The 24,756-nt window shown below is 41.2% G+C and overlaps 1 protein-coding gene across 1 annotated transcript in view; it reads left to right on the top strand.

Moving 5' to 3' along the window:
• Positions 1-24,756, top strand: part of LOC135885737 (von Willebrand factor D and EGF domain-containing protein-like) — a 253,396-nt gene that overhangs the window by 144,570 nt on the left and 84,070 nt on the right. The window contains exons 13-17 of the mRNA XM_065413644.1: positions 849-985; positions 2,062-2,223; positions 7,706-7,810; positions 17,000-17,114; positions 24,108-24,358. Coding sequence (XP_065269716.1) covers positions 849-985; positions 2,062-2,223; positions 7,706-7,810; positions 17,000-17,114; positions 24,108-24,358 — 770 coding nt within the window. The remainder of the gene's footprint in view (positions 1-848; positions 986-2,061; positions 2,224-7,705; positions 7,811-16,999; positions 17,115-24,107; positions 24,359-24,756) is intronic.

Genomic DNA, 24,756 nt, shown 5'->3' with positions numbered 1-24,756 from the left:
TCATAAAGCACTTTACAAACATCAATGAGTTAAATTCCACCTGGTGCAGAGGGACAGCAAGGACTATGCAGCATTTAAGGGTATGTCTACACAGCAACAAGACACCCGCAGCTGGCCTGTGTTAACCAGACTCAAGAGGCTCGGGCTATGGGGCTGTTTCAATACTGTGAAGACTTCCAGGCTCGGGCTGGAGCCTGGGCTCTAGGACTCTGTTGGGTGGGAGGATCCCAGAGCTCGGGCTCCAGCCTGAGCCTGGAAGTCTACACAGGAATGAAACAAGCACCACAACCTGAGTCCCGTGAGCCCAAGTTGGCTGGCATGGGCCAGCTGTGTGTTTTAATTTGCTGTGTAGAAATACCCTCTGTCCCAGTTAAGCCCTCAAAATAGGGTTTAAGTAAGACTTTAAGTGATGCCTAGGCCTAGTTCTGGCTGTCTGCAGAGTTAAGTTTCACCCATTAATGACTTACCCCTCACTGCCACAACAAGCCTGTGAGGTTGGTTAATATTATTACATACACAGCTCCTTTAAAAGTGAAATCTCTTAGCTAACTGATTAAATGAGTTGCAGAAAACTCATTGATATCAGCCTAGCAGCACTGTGTGTTCAATAGGATTACTGTCTGACCAGAGGTTCATCCCCTTCGATGCTGATTGCTGCTGCTGCTACCCGCGTACGGCTGTGCTATTTGTATGTGATATTTCAAAGCACATATAACAGGTATATGAGCTTTGAATACAAGGGAAAGCATTTGGGGAAAAAAGCAAGGCAACAGTAAGAACAATTTGATAAAAATGAAATGAGTTTAACTGGTTCTCTCTAAAGTTCTATGTTTATTTCACCCTTTCAGAGAACACGCTGGAGATCACAGACTTAGAGAACAGGGGTCTCTGTGATATACGAGTTTCTGATTGTAACAGGATCCGGGTGTTTGGCCTCAGCTTCAGAGACTCTCCAGATCTGCACTGTGAGGTCACCAGACTGATTGTAAGCAATGTACCATGGGAGCGCAAAGTCAATCAGCAATACAGTAGAACTATTTACGTGCTTACATTTGTAAAAGCACCCAATCCTGTAAGGCCCAGAGGCCCAGATCATAGAATCATAGTCCTGAATACTGAAATCAGTGATTTCAGTAAATTGATTTCAATGAGAATTAGGTGTCTAATACCTTTTAGGATCTGGGCCTGAGTCCCCTCCTATCCCATTGTCATTACCAGGTGCAGAACACCTTCAACTCCTGGTGCAAGCATATACATTGTAAGCAACGGGAGCTGGAGCCAATCTAACATGATTGGGTCATAAGTGAGCCAAAGCAGTATATTCTCACCATTCTTTTTTTCTGCAAACTTTGTTTAGCTCTTATTTGGCTCAGCTATACCCTCATTCAATGAGGCCTAAAATCACAGTATTATTTCTCATTTTGTGCATCTGGAATCTGTATGCATGGCTGTATTTCTAAATGTATTTGAATGTGAAATATAATATTTAAATTGTAGTTAAAGAAGGCTTCCTTGATACAGTGACAGGATAGATTATTTTTCAAAATGAAGCTGTTCCCATCGACACATTAGGGGCAAACCCTGCGCAACTTACCCACACAAGTGACCTGTTGAAGTCAGAAAGGGCTATACCCAGTTCCAAGCCTGAATAGCCAGGAGGAGGTAGTGGGTACTTTGGAAGGGTTACAGCACAGTTCTGAAGCCTGTTGTAAGGTCTGCTGCTCCTGGGAGGCAATGGCTGCTGGATTTCCAGCAGGTCCCACCTCCCTCTACTCTTCTGACAGGCCTCACACCTGCCGAATCCAATTACTCAGGTGTCTCAGATGGAGCCAGGCTATATGGCACACAGTGAATGGGGACTCCTGCTTGAGCTGGTTTCCCTTGTGTAGCAGAACCACACTGATTCTGCTTTTTCTGGGGCCTTCTGCAGCCTTGGAGGGGGAGGTGAGATTTGCTTCTCAAGGCTAAATTCTTTACATTATGAATTAGAAATATAAATATGTGCTGACAAGTGGAATTCATTTGTATCTGGCTTCTGCCTGCATACATTTTCTTCTGTAGCATTTCAATGGCAATTGGATATCAAGAGAACAAGAACCCACAAAAGCAGATTTTCTCAGCTCTACGGCCGTTGACTGCCAGATTCCTGTTCTGAACAGCACAGAAACAGAGGCTGCACGCTTCATGGCTGATGATGAACCATTCGCAAGATGGCAAGTGAAAGTAGGAATTTCTTATATTACTAAAAGACAATTTTAAAGGAGAATATCAGTTTTTGTGGTAATTAAAATGCAGAGTAAAATTTTATTCTCACCAGTCATTGGATACCTTTCATACCATTCGGGAAAAACAAAGCAAAATAGAGTCACAATGTTGTGGATATATTTTAAAGGCAAGGTTAAGGTGCAAATTACAATTACTGTTCCTGGTAATCATCTAAGGTTGATACACTAGTCTAATCAATTGTTAATCATTAGTATTTCACTTCTGGAGACCCAGGTTTGACATCCTAATAAGGTCACAAGTAAAAAGGAATCTTGTCTCATCCCGTTGTATTGTATATTTTACTGTACATCACAAGACCACTGGACAGACTGGTATAATTGACAGTCTTTTCTGAGGTGAGTGCCAGGATTAGCACTGAACAAGCAAAGATGCAGCCGATGAGGACTGAAGTGCACTGGCAGAGCTATAGGAGAAAGCTTTCAGAGCACCTGCTCACACTGTGCCTGGCTCTGCTGTGATTTCAGCCCCTCACTTTAATCAGCATTAAATATTTACAGAAAATCAGTACCCTGGTGACCCTGTACCTGCTTCTTCTACTCTGGGGTAGTCTCACCCCTCCAATAGGACAATGTATTAACTACTATATTGTATGGAAAATACATGTGCATCTCTCACACACATTCTAGCTATGTGTTTTTCCACAAAATGCAATTTGGTCAAGGTTGAAAATCTGAGATAAAAAACAACTAAACAAACTGTAGCTGGAAAAATCAGGGAGACTCTAGGAGCAATTGTAGATGTGCTTTGAAAATCATTATTATATCTTGAATGTCAACAGCAACCATTTAACAAACTAGCTGCAATCCATTATCACTGCTTTCATTGAAATAGTGCTTTGGTAACTGTCTGTTTGTAATATGGACATACTAGTTGCATGCTAAATTCCCACTAAAATCCATGCTGCCCTTGTCAATGGGAGAAGTCCAGGGATGGGAAGGCCCTTAGTCTCTGTATCTATATTCCTGCCCTCTATTAATAGATAGTTAGACAGATAGATAGATAACCTGTACTTCAGGTCTTAAACCAATCCTGATTGGAAATCAGGATGAGACCTATGTAGGAGGCAAGAGTACCCCACATCTGCCTACTGTAGGATTCTTACACCTTCCTCTGAAGCATCTGGTATTGTCCACAGGATACTGGACTAAATGGACTTTGATCCACTATGGCATTGCCTATATTTGTATGTACAGGTTTCCCAAGAGCTAAGGAGATGCTACACCCTCTGCTTGCTATGTGGGTTGTGAGGGGAAACACTGCCCCCTGATAGAATGATTTGGAGGAACTGAACTTCCTGGCTCCTGTGTGTCAGGCTTTTCCTAGAGAGGGTATAATTTGTAGCTCTGTGTCTGAATAAAGGGTACTTGTCACTAGGATGATTAATTAGGTAGATAGTTTTATACCTTATGCTTACTGTGTATTATGGTTCATTTTGTTTTCTGGTACCACATACATTGATAGTTGGGTTGTGCAGCTTCTTTCTTTTTCCCTTCCAAAGTGCGCATAGAATGTTTCTCTTCTTGCACAGTTCGAGAAAATCTGTCTGTCTCTGAGGACTCTTCACCTACCCAGCCTTTGAGGGCAATTCTCCTAGAAACAGCTGGCTCATGGCTACCTGATGAATACAAAATTAAACCCTTATGTGCCAAATGTATCCAGCTGCATGAATATGGTTGTTTGGTGGGTGGATTGTGAAGAAAGAACCCAGACTATAGTTTTAAAAGCCTTAGTAGAGCTGTGCAGAAAATGAATAGTGTGTTTCACAGAGGATTTTGAAATTTGTTTTCATTCCTATTCAGAACATAAGTCAAAAATACTGAAATTCTCCAAGAAAATTAGAAAAAAAGAGTTCCATTTCAACAAAGCTGATTTACTATTATAATATATAATAGAAAAAAAATAAACAAAATGTAATCTCAAAAGGAAAAGCTGGGTTGTTTCACTCCAAAAATATTGAAATGGGATGCTGTCAGAACTTTTTCCCTCAGAAACAAAATTTCAGTGAAATTTAGCAGAGCATTTTGCTTTCAATGGAACTGCATTTTCCAAATTAAAACTGTAACCTTCAAGTTTTTCCAACCAGCTCTCCATGCTCTTTCATTTTATCTCCTCTCCTATTCATGTTTCAGGTTTTGCTTATTTCTCCCATGCCCATGCTGCTGAATGTAGATTAGGTGCAACATCAGGTAGTCAGTTTAGAATAATTTGTTCAGTTATAGGTGAATTAGGCCACTTAATAAGATCAGAAATGAGGCTATCCAAAGCAGAATGCAACAATTGCCTCCATCAGCACTAGTTCAGTTTTGGAGGCTTTCTTGGTATGGACATATTATTTGAATGGAAGACTAATGAACTCCAAAGCAGTGTACCAAGGAATGGCTACATAGCTTGTGAAGCCCACATTGCTGCCAGCTTGTGCAGTGGTGCAATAAGATTGCCAGTGATGGACATAAACAATCTCCAGCCCAACTACCTAAAGGGCCTCGCCAGAGATTGATCTGTGTGGCGCTCGATCTGCAAGGAGGCCACATCCACCACGTCTTTTTGGCATTTGCCATTATGATGATGATGAGTTAGGCCATTCACCTACATGTGGGTTGGGGGAAAAGTGGGAGGAGGTTGGTGGGGAACGGTCAGCTTTGGAAAGCATGCTCTTGCTCTGATTTATTACTATTGCTAGAGCTATGTGAAAAGTTGAAACAATTATCTAAAAAAATACAACAAATTAGAAACTGAATTAGGATTCACCAGGTTGGGTTGGGTTTTTTTGTTGTTGTTGTTTTTACACATTTTGTTTTTTCATTCACAAACTCTTGTACAAGTCAAATGTTGTTGTACTTATGATTATGAATAACGCAAACAACATTTTGTTCCATGATGAATTACATTCATTTCAAGCAGCAGAAACAGACTTCCTGACTCGCCCAGTCATTTGTCCAAAAGCCCTGCTGTTTCTTTGAAGTTGATACAGAAACTGAGTCATGGTTTGATTTTCGCTGACTTTCAATGAGACTTTGGCTCCTAAGCACCCAAGTTGCTTTTGAAAATTGGACTTGAGCTCCTAAGTCACATAGGCACTTTTGCAAATTCCCTCCAATATCACTAAGTGACCAATTACAAAATGACAACAATGAATAATGAAACAAACGGTTCACAAAACCCCACAGACTGAAAGTTATAATGTGTTAAAAATTAAAAATATTGAGCAAGCTGGAAAAGTTATAGTTTGTTCAGAGCACAATTAACAAACAGAAAAATGAGTCCTGTGAATTGTTCCTTATAAAGAGTTTGCACTGTTCTAATCATTACCATTAATGATGTTTATTACCATGTGTACTAGTGCTAAGAAAACACACACCTTGAGGGTACTGGCAAAGGAATGAAATTAAAGTTAAAACTGCATTAAGAATGATCTTTTCTTAATGGAGATCTTGCCTGCAAACAAGCACAATCTTATAATAGAAAAAAAATTGAAGTTTTTTTCTGCCATTGAATTAAAAAATAAAGTCTTCCTTTTTTAAAATTCTTTTCCAATTTGTGCCAATACATATCACTTCTACTGAATATGATGTTCAGGAGGGAATTAAGTTCTTTTTAAAACTGTACCAATACATTTTCATTTCAATTTAATTTAATGTTGCTTTTTCTTCTTTTCCAGAATTTCAAATTATAAAAGCCCATGATTACAATATTTTTTCTAGTTATATTGGTTTGTGTGGAAGTGAGTGTGTTCAGAGAGTAATGTATTGTCAACTGAGGACAATTGCAGGCTATACTGTGGGAATATTCACTTTATCATGTTCCACAGGAACTGTTGTTATTCTTTCTAAACTTGTGATAATTGAGGCCCTTTGTATTATTTATTCATTCATTTATTTTGCTTTATATTCATTCAATGTTTTTTGTATGACTGGATTATAAATAACACTCCCCTCCTGTGAACTGAAATATCTTATTCGCTGATGAAAATATTGTTTTGCTCTGGGTCCAGTGGCTCCTAGCAAAGCACAAAATATTACTGAATAGGAGACATGTTTTTGCATCCTGCCTCTGAATTAAGTATATGTCAACTGCCTTTCAGTTTTAACAAACTCCTTACCCACTCCATTTTTAAAGTTGATTAAGGTACACCTCTACCCCGATATAACGCTGTCCTCGGGAGCCAAAAAAATCTTACCGCGTTATAGGTGAAACCACGTTATATTGAACTTGCTTTGACCGCCGGAGCGTGCAGCCCCACCCTCCCGGAGCACTGCTTCCCCACGTTTTATCCGAATTCGTGTTATATCGGGTTGCGTTATATCGGGGTAGAGGTGTATTTTATATCTCCAGGATATTCATAAAGAAGGGCCTCTTTGTTGTCTTGCCAGTGTACTACGTGCTTTGCGAGTTCAGTCAGTGTTTACTGGATACTTTCTGGAATGTTTTTACTTGCTAATGTCCTATACCTCTCAAGTGTGTCTCATTTTGAGAAATCTCTCTCCCTTTAGTCCCAAAGTTAACTTTGTTCCACATGAATCTGTTTTTATTGTCAAAAATATCAGAAATAAGGAATCATGAAATCTGGGTTACAGAAACAGTCATTCACTTAATGGCATGAACCTGACAGTGTTTCAAGTTACCTGCATTAATCATTATTTTGTGTCCCTCATTTTGTGCATCACCCACATTATCTCTGATATCTGGGCTTTGGCAGCTTGAGAGGTAGGGGCTACTCACAATTTCAGAGTAAAGTCTGCAGTTCTAAATGCTTTACTACCTCTGGTGGTTGAATATGGGTTGCATTGTTACTGAGAACAAATGGCTGGCTGTTACTGAGCAGAATTACAGGTTGTCGAGAGTCTGTGCTGTGATGCTACCGATGATGCAAGAAAACCAAAGATGGACTCTGAATAGGAACAATAGTGATTATGAGTAAAGTGATGGTGAGGAAATCCTATGAATCCACTTAAACAATTTTAATACACTAAATGATTGCCTTGGGAATGTGACCCCTCCCCCACCTCCGCACACACACACACACACACACACACACACACAAACAGCTCTTGGTATTTGCTTTTCATTATGGAGAATGGGTGGCAAACAGTCCAAGGTAGTATGTACTGTTGAAAAAATACAAGTGTTTTGTCTACTGAAAATGTATTAAGTAACACTTCAAAGCATGGCTATTTGACAAACTAACAGCTATCACAAAACTTCCTATCTGAGCCAAAAGATCTTTTGGTTATTAATAATGGTTTCCAGTTTGCAACATCAAGCAATTTGTTAGCTTGTAGGGAAGTAAGTCACAAGTGATTTAATTTATCTTGTTGGCAGGCATCCAGTTCAAGGGTGCAATGGTTATGTGCTCCGAAATGAGCAGACAGTGTCCATATGGAACATTATTACTTAGAATGATGATTTTTGTATCATTTAGATTACTAATGATGGCTTCCAGTACAGCAATTCCAAAGTTCTGACCTTGTACGATGGAGCCTGCCAGGTCTGTGAATTCCATCCAACTGGACTTTGTAAGTTAAAGGTAATTTTAAAGAATTTAAAGGTTTAATACAAATCATTCATCTTTTTCTTAACCCTCTGACTCACTTTTGTCTAATGTGCGCGTTAACAGTCTTGGAAGAGGAAAAACTGTTTTATAGGTCATCTGGATGGTAAGTATTTTTGTCCTCTTTCTGAAAATGGTCACACCGCTATGTGATTTGAACAGTTTCTATGTGATATAAATAGTTGATGGAACACATTTGCTGCACTTTACAAGGGATCTTTCTAATTATGACATTTCCAAAAGCCCATGGTTGTTGATATCTGTAAACTGGAAATATTTATACAAGTGAACAGAACTAGGGAGAACCAGAGGTGCTGGGATCATCCCTGATAGACAGGACTCTCTCATGCTGAAAGGATTTCTAACCAACCTCCTCTTGGGAAGAATCTCTGCTAGGAAGATTTCTGATTTCTCAGTGGGAGGTAGGTTTATTATCTGTCCTCACTTCAATCTTGTGGGGATATTGTAACTACAAGTCATAACAACTCTATATCCATTCCCTCAAGCAGCAGTAGGTGTACTAGGATGTGTGCTATGCATTTTTCTCATATAGAGACACCCTTGAGATAACTTAAAACATCTTTGCTTGCATTAAATATCTGTAAGTGCAGATATAGAGTAGTATGACAGATTCAAAACTGTAATCAAAGTCTAGTGCTACATTTTAAATTGCCAGTACTCCACGGAAGCGGTGAGAAAGCAGTCTATCCTTTTGTTTTCCTGTGTGCTCTACTAAATTACCTATTAGCATGACCCTCTTCAAAAAACCTTCTCTCCTTTTCCAGAGGATCCCGATGAATAATTTTACTGTTTTTCAATACAATTTCAAAACATCTTTTTGGAGGCTAATTGGTGAAAATATTTCACTGTCCTAATGCAGCTTTTCAGTTCTGTTATACAAATATATATAGGCATCAATCTTCCCTTTGTACAAAATAAGTTTCACACAGGTACATCCTCTTCTCACTTCCTTTGTCTTGTTCTCATTAACATTAATCAGAGAATATTGTCTTCAGAGTTGCACTGAAAATTGCTCTTGAAACACCGTATCACTTACTGCAATAAAATGGCAATTCCTACCTTTCAATTTAAGTCAGTAGCACAGAATAATTAAAGGGTCCAGTCCAGAACAAAATCACTTCAATTTTTGATTAAAAGAATTAAAGCAGAAACATTACAATCAAAACATACTGTAAATTATACCACTGCTTAAATATATGCAGTGTTGTTGTAGCTGTGTCAGTTCCAGAATATTAGAGAGACAAGGTGGGTGAGGTAATATATTTTATTGGACCAACTTCTGTTGGTGAGAGAGACAAGCTTTCCAGCTACACAGAGCTCTTCTTCTGGTCTGGGAAAGGTACTCAAAGGGTCACAGCTAAATACAAAATCGAAGGAATAGTTTAGCACAAATAGTTTTTGGCTTTTCGCACTTTCCTGTGCGAGTTCATTCGAGAGCCTAGTGGTTGGCTGGTTTCACCCACATTGTTGATGAACTCACACAGGAGAATGATAAAAGATAAAAACACCATAACACCTGTGGGTGAACACTTTTCACAAAGCAATCACTCTATATCTGACCTATCAGTGCTCATCCTCAAAGGAAACTGCACAACACTTTCAAAAGACAAGTCTGGGATCTTAAATTCATAACTTTGCTAGGCACTAAAAATCATGGTCTTAACAAAGACACTGTATTTATGTCTTATTACAACAATCTGTAACCCACTCGCTCCCCTTTACCCTCTGACTACAGGAGTGTTAATGGGCCACTTCACCTTGAATGGACCCTTAGAATATGTGCTACTTCTGCTACACTATCTGTTTGATCTTGTATTTAGCTGTGACCCTCTGAGTACCTTTCCCAGACCTGAAGAAGAGCTCTGTGTAGCTGGAAAGCTTGTCTCTCTCACCAACAGAAGTTGGTCCAATAAAAGACATTACTTCACCCACCTTGTCATTGTTTCTTCAAGTTTTTTTTCCTCATTCTTGTGTTTTTCAAATTCTGAAGTATGTACATTTCCTCAAGATTCATGCCTCTCCTAGATTATAATAATTTCTACTGTAAAATGCTCCAAGAGACTATTTGAATTTGGCTATCAGATGCATTAAACCACATTCTAATTGCCCCTGCTATAATATTTCTTTATAACACCTAAATTGCTTTCAGGAAAGGCGTTTCAGTGAGTGAATATTTTATACAAGGCCATTTCACATTTTGTGTTCCTCTTCTATGGAGCCCATTCATCACCACATTATCACATCAGAAACATACCCTCATTTTTCACCAGAACCAAGTCTGAAAACAACAATGTATTGAAGTCTTCTTATCCTCCAAATTATAATGACCAAGAATCATGTCTTTCTTTTTTAGGGTACTGCATGAAAGTCCTTTCAGTTCTTTTATTTTAATACAGTATTCACAAGTTACTATAATGTAATGTATTATGTAGTATATTTTGTAAGGATTCTGAGAAACTAAAAAAAGATCCTTAGAAAAGACAGGATTCAGTATATGAATCAATCGGAGAGTAATCCCGTTGTCTTCTGTGGGACTATTCATGTGTGTCCGGTAGGTTATGGCCTTAGGTCTGAATTTGGAAACTTATGCTGGTAACACACTCAGTGAAGAAAATGGGATTAACCTAAATAAGGACTGCAGGACTGGGCTCTAATAATTGAATGAGGTCAAAAAGTAAAACTATTGATTAAACTTTAAAGAGACAAAGTCTAGTTTGAAATGTATGCTGCAGGAATAACTCCACAATAAAGTTGGTGGTTTGGATTCAGTGAATATAAAACGCAGAGATTTAGGGTTAGATTCAAAAAGGGGTTTTAGGCATTCCAATGCAGTACAATGCCTAACTTTTAGGCACTTTGCTGCCTAGTGAATTCTCAGTCCCGAGTTTAGGCTCCCTATACAATGCATGGGGAGAGTTAGAAGCCAACACCTAGAGTGGGAAGCCACCAAAGGCTAGCCAGAAGGCCGTGCTGAGGAGAGGGGTGTGGCCAATGCCCCTCCCCTCAAAGTGAGTTAGGTGCCTAACTCTAGGTGGGATGGAAGTACCTCCCACCACTCGGGATTCACAGCTGTCAACCATCTCCTGGAGTTAGGAGTGTAAGCCAGGTCAATCTTTTGTCACAAAAAAATGAGGAGGAGAAGGGGTTGGTGGAGGAGGAATTCAAGGATCAGGAATCAGGGCCTGCAGCAAAGCCAGTCTCAGGGCTCTTTAACGAGCGCAGCTGGCCTGTAGTAGGCTGCCTGATTGGCTTCACTGTCTGATCGACTGGAAGAGTCAGTAAAGCAGCTCTTAAGCCCAGCAGCAGCAGCAGCATTTCAGTAGCCCCTCAAAGCATTCATCCATGGCTGTTATAGCTCCTGAGCCTGCTGGTTCCCTGCCTTGGATCCAGCCCTGCTCCGGCCTTGACTTGCTCCAGGTAACCTAGCTATGCCACTCGGCTCTGATCCTTGACTCTGGTATCTGGCCTCTGACTCAGATTCTGACCCTCAGCTCCAATTCCTGGCTACCGACTCCTGCTCCAACCACTGGGCCTGATTCATGCTCCAACTACTAGGCATGTCTATGTCCCTGACAGTTTGAGCAGCCCAGAAACCACCACAATAAGGAAACTAGAGCTGATATTGTGAGTTTGGATTTTACAGAGGCCAATATCTCTTTGACGGAGATAGTGTGAACCCTACACACCTTGCAGACCCAGGTTGCCACCCTGCAGGCACAGAATGAGGTAATGCAAGCTCAAGCCATTCCGCCTTCAGGTCTGACCCTTGCGCCCCATAAGGCCAAGCTCCCTCTGCCTGACAAGTTCTTTGGTGATCATGACAAATTCTGTGGGTTCCTAAATCAGTGTTGGCTCCTATTTCTGCTATGCCTGCAGTCAGACTGCTCTGATCAAGCCCAAGTAGGATTATCATCCTACTTACCAGAAAGGCCCTGGCTTTGGGCATCTCCACTCCTGGAAAAATCAAGACTTGTTCTGGGACAATTTGAGGACTTTGTTCAAGCTATGATGATGATCTTTGATGACCCAAGTCGCAAGCATATGGTCGAAGCCACACTTCAGGTGTTGCAGTAGAGAAACCAAATAGTTGCTAAATATGCAGCAGAGTTCCGATGGTTGGTACTAGACACCAAATGGAATGAAGTCACAGAGTTTTCATTTCCGACTCAGCCTAAACAATTATATTAAAGATGAACTGACATGGGTGGAATCCCCATCTGGCCTGGATGCCTATTCAGTCTGTGCATCAAGATTGACAACCGCCTGACTGAATAACACCAAGAAAAAGAATGGTCCTCCCAGCTCTCACCAGTCCCACCAGCTCCAGCCCTCCCCTTCCCAGTAGTCCACAGCAACACTTGTACTTCAGTACCCTGGCGATGGCCAATCAGAGTCCAACGCAGCTCCAACTCCCTCTCTGGCTCTGGCACCCAGAGATGCCTGACCCCAGCTTAGAGGCACTGGTGGACTCAGGTGCCTCAGACAATTTAATGGATCTGGAGTTTGCCCAAGCACATAAGATTCCCACCAAATGCAAGGACTCCCATGAATTAGTGGAGTCCATACACGCATTACTCCTTTCATCAGGACCCATCGCCCACCACATGGCTCCCTTAGAGGGAACTACCCTTTGAGGCCACTAAGAAATTCTCCAGTTTGGACTAACTTGTGCACTGCATCCATCTGTGGTCCTTGGATTCTCCACTAGCTCATTACCCATGACCCATCCATCCCCTGGTGGTCAGACATGGTATGCTCTGACTCCCCATTTTGCCAACAATCCTGTTTTTATTGTGCCAACCTGGAACCAGCAACTCTTTTGAAGCTTACTTGGTCCTCCACAGATTTCAGAGATGTGAAGAGAAAATCCAAAGATGACCCCGGCACCCTCCATGACTTCCCCAATGGCTCCAGGGTTTCCTGTTAAATATCAACACCTTGTCGGCATGTTTCACAACAAGAAAACTGACACCCAACCACTGCATTGCAGCTACAACTTCCCCAGCAATCTCCATATGGGAGCAGAGTTTCTCTTTGGGTGCATTTACTCCCTCTCCAAAACTGAAGCACAGCCCCTCTCCCTCCCCCCCCCCCCCAGCTGTCTTGAGGAAGAACCTGCAAAAGGGGTTCAATTCACCCCTCCACCTCCCCAGTGATGGCCGTAATCTTCTTTGTGGTGATGAAAGCTCCCTCCAGCCTGGTGTGGACTACTGATCGCTGAACAAGATTACAATCTAAAAACTACCCTTTACCATTCATTAATGAGCTGTTTGAAAGACTTTGCTCCATCAAGGACTTCACAAAGTTGCATCTCTGCAGAGCTTATAACCTGGTGAAGATCTGGGAAGGAAATGAATGGAAGACCACCTTCTATACCAGGTGTGATCACTTTGAGTAGTTGGTCATGCAGTTTGGGTTGTGCAACAGCCTGGCAACCTTCCAGCATTTCATAAATGCCATCTTTAGGGACATGTTGGATCAATTTGTTATTTACATGGATGACATCCTAATTTTCTCTTAAAGTCAGGCCATCCACAATCATCACATGTGCACTTTCTTGGAGACACACTGCCAAAACCACCACAAGTTTGATAAAGCCATAGTAGAATTCTTGGGCTCTATCATCTCGCCTGAGGGACTTACCATGGACCTGCACAAGGTGGCAATAATATCCGACTGAATCATACCCCAGGATGTACAAGGGGTGCAGTAATTCTTCAGGTTTGCCAATTTCTGTAGCCAATTTGTAAAAGGATTCACTAGCATGGTTACACCCATAATGGTGCGCACACAAAAGGGGGACTGAGTTGCCTGGTCCATAAAGGATTAGTCAGCCTTTGATTAATTGAAGAGGGCATTCACCTCAGCATCCATCCTGATTCACCCACCAAGACTTTTACAACTGAGGCTGATGTCTCGAATTTTGCCATAGGTGCTGTATTGTTTCAACACACAGGCCCCACAACCAACTCCATCCTTCTGCCTTTTATTCTCAGAAGCTAACCCTGTCGGAAAAAATTATATTTGGGACAAAGAGCTACTAGCTATAAATGTAGCTTTCGAGGAGCAGTGCCACCTCCAAGAAGGAGCCTGATTCCCAGTCCAAGTCCTGATGGATCACTAGAATCTGGACTACCTCTGGACTGCTAGACACCTTAACCAATACCAGATCTGCTGGTCCCTCTTCTTCACTGGCTTTGACTTTGTGGTAAATTATCACCCAGGGATGAGAAATGGAAAAGCAGATGCCCTAGCCCATAAAGACAAATATCTTAAACCTGGTGAAGAGCCCTTTGCCACCATGCTCAAGGTGTCCAACTTTGTCAATCAGATGATCAACAGCAGTCTGACATTCTCCATCCACTCCCTGATGACTCCTTCATAACCCAGATCCACCAGACACTGAACGCTGCAGGTACCAACCCAACTTCAAGTTCCTATTTCAGAATGGCCTCCTCAGTCACAAGGGTTGCACTTACATTCCAGAGGGACTAACTAGGCTTCAGGTATTGAAACGATGCCTCCATTTGCCACTTATGGACCATTTTGGTCAATTCAAGACCTGGCATCTGGTCTCAAGAAGCTTCTGGTGGCCACTACTATATCAATAGACTTCATTAACTGCCATCCTCCCAGGACATTCAGTAATCCTGGTTGCCATCGACCCTCTAACAAAGATGGCCCACTTCATCCTATGCTGTACTGTTTCTACCACACGGGGGAGAGCTTGGTTTCTCCTGGAAAATGTCATCTGCTACCAAAGTTTACCGACAGGCATTATATCAGACTTGGGACCCCAGTTCATTTCCTGATTATGGCAGGAATTTCTCAGACTCCTTGGCATTGAATTCCTCACATCATCCGCCTACCACCCGCAGACTAATCGGCAAACAGAGAGAATCAATCAAATCTTGGCACAGTGTCTTCAGTGTTTTCTGAGTTATCACAAGAACAACTGGCTTCCCCTGCTGTGCTGCGATGAATTCACATATAACAATACATTCCATGCTGTAACCCAACATAGCCCATTCTTTGCAAACTATGGCTTTCACCCCTAGTTCTGCACAGACATACCTGTAAGTTACCCAGTACCAACCACTGCAGATTTAGCCTCCCATCTATACAAGTGCACCAGCAGATCAGGGGAACACTTGTAGTCTGCCAAAGAAGCCTGTAAACACCATGGGGACCAAGACCATCAGACTCCCCCAATCTGGGCATAGGAGACAAGGTGTGGCGCTCTGCCCAGGATCTTAAATCGAGCCACACATCTGCCAAACTATCAAAATCTGGACTCTTTCAGGATTATATAATGAGTAAACTCAGTGGCTTTAAAGTTACAGCCAGCCAGATCCTTGTAAATTTACCCCATCTTTCAAATCTCACTTTCAAAGCCCTTCACCGAGAACCTGCAGCCAAACTGCTCCAACCCACCACTGCCACCCATAACAATTCATGGACAGGAGTACTTGGTCCACCAAAACCTCAACGCTCGAAGAGTTAGTAGAAGACTCCAGTACCTGGTGGACTGAGAAGGCTACAGTCCGGACAAGAGGTCTCGAGAACCAGTAAAGAACATCCATGTCCTGGGCCTACTGTTAGAACCCCGTCAATAGTACCCTGAGAAACTGGGCCCTGAGGAGGCGCTCTTGACGGGGAGGTACTGTCAGGATTCAGTGCCTGCAGCAGAGCCAGTCTCCAGGCAACCTAATGAGGGCAGCTGGCCTATAGTAGGCTGCTTGATTGGCTACTCCACCTGATTGGTGGGAAGAGTCAGCTGACCAGTTCTTAAACCAAGCAGCAGCAGCCTGGTGGTTGCTCAAAGCATTCGTCAAGGGTGTGATAGCTCCTCTTTGTTCCCTGCCTTGCTTCTGCCATGGACGCAACCTTGCCTTACTCCTGGTAACGTAACTCTGATTCCTGACTTCGGGTCTGATCTTCAGCTCTGGCATCTGACCTCTGGCTCCAGTTCTGACCCTCAGCTCTGATCCTGACTTCAGCTCTGACCCTTGGCTCTGGTATCTGGCCTTTGACTCTGGCTCTGATGCTGAGCTTCTATTCCTGGCTACCAACTCCTGCGTCAAACACTGGGGCTGATTCCTGCTCCAACCACTGGGCATGACTGCCCAGGTCCCAGTCTCTGACACTGGGTCTCCCAGGTGAGTACCTTCACCACTGGGATATTGTGGGATGGGGCTTCCTCAACTTTTCTTATTAAAGCTGCTGCACATTACATGAAATAATCAATGCTCACTGGGCCAGAGAAAGAGTGAGACTGATACTATAGCCCAGTGATTAGAGCACTTACCTGGGATGTGGGAGAGTCAGGTTCCAATCCCTACTTCAATGACTAATTATTTATACTAAGTGGAACAGCTTCATCAGGAGACATTGAAGGAGATACACCCCAAAAGGATAGGGTTTTGTTAGAAATGTATCCAATAACCAGAGTAGACAGTCACTATGGAAACTCAAAATATGCCCTATATAGAGATAAAGTCCACATCCAATTGACTAAAATTAATGATGTTCACTGGGACTTTGGTGTATTTGAAAATGTTACTGTTGGTTAAAATAATGTCAAGGAAACCTAAAAAATAGAATGTTTCCTTACTACGTTTTTATTTTATTCTGTACTGGGTTGTTATTGCCATTGAATTTTATTATTATTATTTCAAAAGGAATGGACAGAAGCACTTAATTTTTTTTAAAAAGGAGTAAAATTCCAGAACGTCAAAGTTTTTAGCAAGTGTTCTTATGGAGCTTGTTTTTTGAGTGTCACCAGATAATCATCATATTAGCACGCCACAGCTGGTGGTAATAATCACATACAGTACATACACGTTTCTAGGAAAAAAGTTCTATCAAATTTGACCATGACTGTGACATTACAAGTTGCCTAAGATAAGACAGACACAGACACTAGGATCTTGCACTGAAACTGGAAAACTCTATGATGCTTCAGCAATGTAAAGATGCACTTATATTCTCCCTGGGGGACAGAGTGGTAGCATTTAAATTGTTGTTTTTCTCTATTCCTAGAGAAACAGTAGCTCATGCTTATCTCAAGCAATTACTAACTGCTAATTTCTGTCATTTTTCTGGTCTTTTTCTTTTTAATTATTTTATTTATTTATTTGGCAGGAAGAGACTTGTAACATAGATGGACTATGCTACAGTGAAGGAGATTCAAGCCCTACCAGCCCATGTCTTCTCTGTGAACCTGACATTTCTAAATTCACATGGTCTATTAATGAAAGTAAGACAGATTTTTCTAAGATTTACAGGCATTTTGGTAAGAACGCAGTATTACATTCATAAAGTTTTAAACTGGGGCCTGATTCTGCAATCTGTGTTCTTTGCCCTCAGTGGTTGTTTTGAGTGCACAAGGAATACAGGATTGTGATTGTGTCTGTGTGTGTACTACACATATATGCAAATTTCTGGTTCTAGGTTGAACTAGAAAAACTTCACAGAACTTAAAAAAGAAAAGCAAAAACAAATAAACAACCCCCCCCCCCCAAACAGGATTTTAGGAACTATCCACACAGCACACACTTGAGATTCATCATTTCTGCAATACTGAAAACTGTTAGCCAAGAGGGCTGCTGGTCCCAAAGACATCCATGCTCCTCTCAAGAGTACAGGCTTTAAAGAGAAACCACTCAAGGAAAATAATGTATTTGAAACACCAATGGAAGCAGATTATTTTGGGGCTTTAAAATGGGCTATGGGCTAAATTCTTGTAGGTGTTGCACAAAAGTGTCTAGGAGAAATCCAACAATCTGCAGGTAAAGCAAAGGGGAGGAATCATTCCCCCTTATTCCTCTCCACAAAACCTACAGGTGCCCCTCTGAGGCCCTCATGACAGAAGTCATGGTGAAGCCTTCTGAGACAACTCCTAGGGATTAAGGCCTGGGGTCTACATTTTTGTGTATGTACCAAAAAACGTGATATGGCCATTACCCCTTGGTAACCCCTTGTGCAGATTATTCATGCTCCTAACAGCAATGATTGTCATGGGTGTATGTTCATGTTCACACATGTGCGTGCATAGCATTATTATTGAACTGTTGTTGCAATATATATATGCACTGTTGTAGAGAGCAATTACATGCAGACCTAGCATTTGGTTCTGTGTTGGTCTTCTGTAAACTTGGTCGTGTTGTAATGCAAAGGGCCCACGAAGATAACGACTATTAAGGTCCACCTGAACAAGAATATTGTGGGGGTGGGGAGGAGAGACAGAAACAAACAAATCATACTATATGTTATCATGTAGAGGATGGATGAGGGATACCTGTAAATGTGATGGGATCATCTAGAGAATAGCATAAGATTTGGATTTGGATTTCTGATGCCCCAAAGTATTGGAATTGGGATTTTGGTTTAAGCTTTAGTAAAGATAGGAGTGCTTTGTGAAATCTGGACACAGATCCTGGTTCTACCACCCCAAGTTTCAATAGTGCCGAGGTCCAAGATTGGGACTCAGTCCTATGTCCAAAATTGCTGAGACACTTTGAGAAAGTAAATAGAGTGATATTTTATATTCATATATTTCTCATTGGATGGAATGAAACCCTCCATGTAAATCAAAAACACTCCTCTTTACAGTCTGTATCAGAAACACCTCATTTTGTGTGCTACTGTTTTTGTTACTTCCTCTTGTAACCCTCCATCCAATTAACACCTTTGTTTTTATCTGCAACTGCATACCCATTGAGCATGCCATTGATTGCTTCTAGCATAACCTTTATGGGCTTAGTTGTTTTGAGTGTTTGTGACATAAAAGATAAATGAATAATAGATAGAAGCTTTCAACAGTTATGCCATGACAGTCTGCTGGACAAGCAACTTAGGTTTGATAGCACAGCAAAGACAAGTGGAGAATCCTATTTAAATAACTGCATAATGTAAGACATGCTTTGGAAAGCAAAGGCTGAAAAATTGATACTCAAGAATAAAAGGCTAGTGCGATTCTGCTCCACATGCTGTTTCCCAAAATTTATTACAAAGATGCATCCAGTTCTTATGAGAGAAATTATATAGATTTAAAATACCAGACTGTGAAATGAAATTAATCTTCATATATGAGAGGGTTACTCAAAGCTAAACATACCTATGGATGAATTCCATTATGACATGATTCTTTTAAACATCAGTAAATGTAAACTTGTACTGGTGTTTAAAAGAGAGACAAGATGGTTTTGAGTTTAAGACACTGAACTAGGACTCCGGAGGTCAGGTCAAATGCCCAGTTTTGCTACAGATTTGCTCTGTTACTTCAGGCAAGTGAATTAACTTCTCTGTGCCTCAGTTTACAATTTTTAAAGTTGGGATAATAATTCCTTTCTCCCACCCTTTGTCTTATCTATTTCAATTGTAAGCTCTTAGGGGTAGGGTCTGTCTCTTATTTTATGTTTGTACGGTGCCTAGCTACAAGCGGCTTTAATTTTAAGGCATCTAGTCACTACTGAAGTACAATAATAATGTCTATGACACCAAACTGTGATACCTTTACCCATGTTGATAAGCATCTTATTCCTCAAGATTCCCATTGAAATCCATGGAACTACTCAAGGATCAAGGTAGTACTGAAGTCATGAGTTAATGGTATCAGAAACGGTTCAATGGACTGGTTGTTTAATTTACAATACTTTTTCTCAAAGTTGCCTGTCCAATTAATTTGTCATTCATCAATTTGGGAACAGATTACTTAAATTTAAAATATGAATTATATATGCTGTAAGTATACGCATATATTTGTATGTAGTTATAATTTTTCTTGTCTTCAATGCCTATATTACATCACTGGAAACGAACAAGTCTCAAATTCAAATACAATCACTAGTATACAAAGAAATCCTCTTTAATCACACATTTGCAGATGTATACCAGGCATGTAGACATGCAGATCTATTGTATACTTCAATATGCAGTTTTTCTTAAAATAGACAAAAATATTAAAAATCCCTGAAAATAATTAAACCTCATAAATCAAGGTGATATTTGATTGATGAAGTCAGGGCCGGCTCTGGCTTTTTGGCCGCCCCAAGCAAAAAAAAAAAACAAAAAACCTGCAGCACGGCCGGAGCGCGGCTGCAGGGGGACCGGCTGGGGGGGGGGGGGGAGAGAGGTGGAGGGAGCGGGCGGGAGAGAGAGAGAAGGGGGCGGACAGGGCTACAGCGGGGGCGCTGCCACGCGGCCCCTCCCGCTGCGCCGCCCCCTGCCGCCTGCCGCGAGGGCTCTGCTCCGGTCGGCTGGGAGGGAAGGAAGAGGACTGCCCTGCAGGGTGCTCTGGTTCTCCGCGCCGCCACCCCCTACAGGGCGGCCGGAGCTGAACGAACACAAAAAAAAAAGCGGCCGTGCCGCCCTAGGATTGGGTAGAATGCCGCCTTGAACAATCTGCCGCCCCAAGCACCAGCTTGCTCAGCTGGTGCCTGGAGCCGGCCCTGGATGAAGTGAAGGGACAGTACCCTCCAGAACTCTGAAATGCTATTGCATTCATTTTGTTGTAACTGATCTTTCCTCTTCTAGCTAAAGAGGATTTGTTTCAATTTATTTCCTTCGCGCGCCTTATAAAGTAGATCCAACGACTGGGCAATATTCACTCGTCCCTTGAAAAAGGTTTGCATTTGCAAATCACAGCATCAGGCTTACAAGAGCTTGCAGTGTTGCTTTCTGAATTTGTTACTTTAAACCTCTTGCTGTAATATCATATCCTGCATGTTTTCACAAGTAATAAAAATGTGTTGTCATTTTCTGATTTCTACATTCTCAGTCTAGCAGTGTGTGTAATTTCGTGGACAAGTAAATGGTCAAAAGGTAAGGGAGGTGTCATTTGACACTCAAAAATTATGTATAGAATATATAATTTCAATGGTGTCATCCTCTGTGGTGTGGTGGGAGGGACTCGCTGCCTCCCCCACCCCCAGTTCCCAGTTCCAGGTCCTATGGTTGATGAAAATTTTGATAATACAGTGTCATCAGAAACAGATCAAGTTGGGTATCATTTAAAGCCCTTTCTCCCAGGAGCAGATGGTATGAAACATGACAAACACAGAACAATTCTGTAGATATACATTCAAGAAAATTTGTAAAATATAATTTAAAAATTGGTTTTTAACACAGTCATGTCAAAATGCAGCCCTCACAAAGTTAAACTGTGAGCCTTGATCGATAAGTGTGTTATCAATTAATGCTCAGAACATGAGACCTGATCATTTTTTAATGTTACAGATTACTATATATGGAAGGAGTGTTTCAAACTGATTTGCCATCATCAGCAAGAGAGAAGTGGTTCAGTGGTAATGATTATCAGCTGTGTTTATTATGACAAAAGAATTGTAATGAGGCACTGGTTAAGACATCAGCAACCAGCCAGAAATTTCTGGAATCCATCCACAAATGGTATGCACATAGTTACATGACATACATTACACAACTTAATTAGTTACAATCCCAAAGTAATTTATCACAGGATTTTTGTTTTTACTTTGGTCTTGATTGTTTTTAGGCATCAATGGGGAGATGAAGTGTACTGACTAGTAACTGAATCTTTGGAAAATATGACCATGGAGGACCTGGTTATACACATCTCTCAGTGGCACTTTAAATGCTATAAGAAGTATACCCATAAACTGAAACTGGCAAGATTGGAGAGGAAAACATCAAGCATCAGGAAAAATTTGAAGACAATGGGACAAGTGTCAGCTGTGGGCAAAACTCACTTTATACTAGGTCCCATGGTGTGCATTTTGAGAAGACACCTACATCTTCTTCAGTAAGATGGAAGCCTGAAGGCACCCATTAAGCACAGTTTCAACATGTGAGACAGATTAGAAACTGTATGAAGCTGTCACTCTTAGTGGGACAACCCCAGAACTCCATCAAATTTTGAATGAAACATTAACCGTGGCTGGATAACTTTCTCAGAAGTAACCAAGCAGCATTTTAGGTGCTGTTTAATGCCAAAAAAGGGCAATTTTAAAGCTATAAAATGAGATTACTCACACTCATTTTATATGGCAACACATTCGCATATGACAGAACAGAGTTTATTAATCTGATAAAAGCAGTCTTCTGTGATGAGATAGCTAAATATGTCAGATGAATGGATATCTTGGGTAATGAATGAACAAAGCCTCCAAAACCCAAATAATTATCCAAGACTCCATCAATCTATGGGCACCAATCAAGAAGAACATACTTAAACTGGGCTCTAGTGCAAAGAAAAAAGTCAGACTGAAGGTGTCAGGGACTATTACAGAGCTAACTACAGACAGGTCATTGTTTGCTTTTCATGTCCAGATCTCAGCATGATGTTGATCTACATGAGACTTTGGGAGAGTACAAGTTTTCGGTGTTTGCATGATCAATGTTCAAATATGATGGAACAATGCATATAACAGACAAAAAGCAAACTAATGTACATCTCACATGATCTTCCTAAGCCAGCACTGACTGACAACATGACAGGTGCTTTATGCCAGCAGAGGCTTTTCAGCATGGATGGTATGGCTGAGTACAAGCTCTCAACAAACCAGAAGCTGTTAACACCTGCTGAGATTTGGCTGAATACTTCATTAGGATGCTACAGAGAAAATATTGGACCTATGAAACAGTCCACTTCATGTTTGATTTGCATGCAGAGGAATCAATTAAAAATATTACCAGAAAGAAGAGACTCCATGGTACTTCACCTGTCCAGCACAAAATCATTGGCTCCTAAAACATATCCAATTTCACATTGAAGAAACTACGGCCTCATACTCACAGGAAGGTCGAGTCAACTTCACATGTTGCAGGAAAAATGTTCCAGCACGGGAAGAATTGCTCAAAGAATTTCATTGTTGCATGGCATAATGAAGCCGCTGCCTTGTTCTTTTCCAGACAAAGATGTGTGCATCTGGCTGAGACGAGGATCAGCATGATGTGTCTAGCTATGATACCCTAAACTTAGATGACACTGATGACGACTTTGATGAATAAATGTTTTCAGTCCTGCATGTCAAGGCTAACTTCCCTAGGATTACCAAAGATCAATGTCTTTTTTTATGTAAGCAATGCATCTCTGTGTTAAAATATAAATTAATAAATATTGATTTTTAAACTTTGTCTTGAATATATATATCTACATAATTGTTCTAGATTTGTCATATTTGCCATTATGTTCGTAGGAGAAATGGCTTTCGAATGATACTCAACTCAACCCATTTCCAATGACACTGTATTATTAAAATTTCCACGAACTGGAGGATCTACAGATGGAAGCCAGGGGGGTAATGAGTCCCCTCCTCACCAGGCCACAGAGGATGACACCATTTTTACGAATCAAATGACACCTCCCTTTCCTTTATATCACTCAGGGCCAGCTCTAGGCACCAGTGTCCCAAGCATGTGCTTGGCGTGGCACTTTTCAAAGGGCAGCACTCCGGCCCCTTTTTTTTTTGGTTGCTTCAGCGGCGGCACTCCGGCTTTTTTTTTTTCTTTTTCTTTTGCTTGGGGCGGCAAAAAACCTGGAGCCGGCCCTGCTATCACTAACTTGCCCACAGAATGAGATTTTACTACTTTGTACTCCCAGACTATGCTATAGTGCTGACCTTCACTCCAATAGTCACTAAAGCTCAACAACCTCACTAATCCACATACTTTATAACACACACAAATCGTACTTATTGGTATCAATGTATGGCTGATTGCTTCAGGGAGCATATTCCTAAGACTTCATTATATACATTACCAAATATACAACTGCTGTTATTAGCAGCACGTGGATGTTCCAGCCAAGATTTGGGCCCCATTGTGATAAGTCCAGTCCAGTGCATAGTTAGAAACAGGGGGATCACATCATAAATAGAGCTGCGTGAGCCATTAATACAGGAACAGCTGGCTGAAGTTTCAGTTACTTTCAGAATTACCTATTAGAATTACAATTACCACTTCAGGTAAGAGACGGGGAAAAGAGAGCAATGGAAGGGTATAATGCCATATTGGGACTGCTCCCATATGTCTGATGAACCGCAAAAATGATGAAGGTTCCATATGAGTGATGAGCCAATTAGGATGGAGGAGGTTGTGCTTTCTCATGGAGTACAGCAGTTTGTTATCTCTGACATCTACATTACTGTTATCATCAGCTTTAGTTCACTTTAGTCTATTTACCACATTACTTTAAAAAAATCTGCCCTGTGAATGTTTAAATTGCAGAAGTCTGAATGTACATAATCGTTGTCTCGTTTCTGCTTTTTAGACAATCTACCTCCTGTGTTCCAAGTCCCTTCCAGCCAGCTGCTGACATTTATTGGTGAGAATTTTGTTTACCAGTTAATAGCAGCGGATCCTGAAGGGTCGGCTGTGCTATTCATCTTAGAGGCTGGGCCACAGGATGCCATGCTGTCTCCTGCTGGCCTTCTTATCTGGAAAGTCGATTTGGAAGAACCGCAGATCTTTGAATTCACTGTGTCAGATGAATGCAATGCACAAAGCAGATACTCTGTTGAGGTAGGAGGGGAACGTTAAGAAAAAAAACGGTTTATCATGCCATTGGTTTAGTACAGTTTCTGTTATGGCTAATAATTTGTTACTGTCTTAAAAACTGAGACTTCAGCTATTTCTTAGTAAGTGCATATCATCCAGCATGGCAGTAATAATCAATTAATCAAATAAATATCTCTGAGAGTATAGAAACAATATATACAATGAACAAGAGCAGGTTCTATCGATTGCTATTTGAAAGAACACTCTTGCACAGCCTCTTAATAGTTCATTAATTGGCTTTAACATTCACAGTCTGCATTTGGATCTTTGAAAAAAGCACATAACATACAAGACCAAGTTTTAACTATAAAGGGGAGATTATAACTCATTCTCAATTATATCTTTAGAGGGTACCTTGCTCT

Source organism: Emys orbicularis, chromosome 11 (assembly GCF_028017835.1).
Source record: "Emys orbicularis isolate rEmyOrb1 chromosome 11, rEmyOrb1.hap1, whole genome shotgun sequence".
Classification (NCBI taxonomy): Eukaryota; Metazoa; Chordata; order Testudines; family Emydidae; genus Emys; species Emys orbicularis.
The sequence above is the reverse complement of the archived record's forward strand: the minus strand, read 5'-3'. Positions and strand labels throughout refer to the sequence as shown.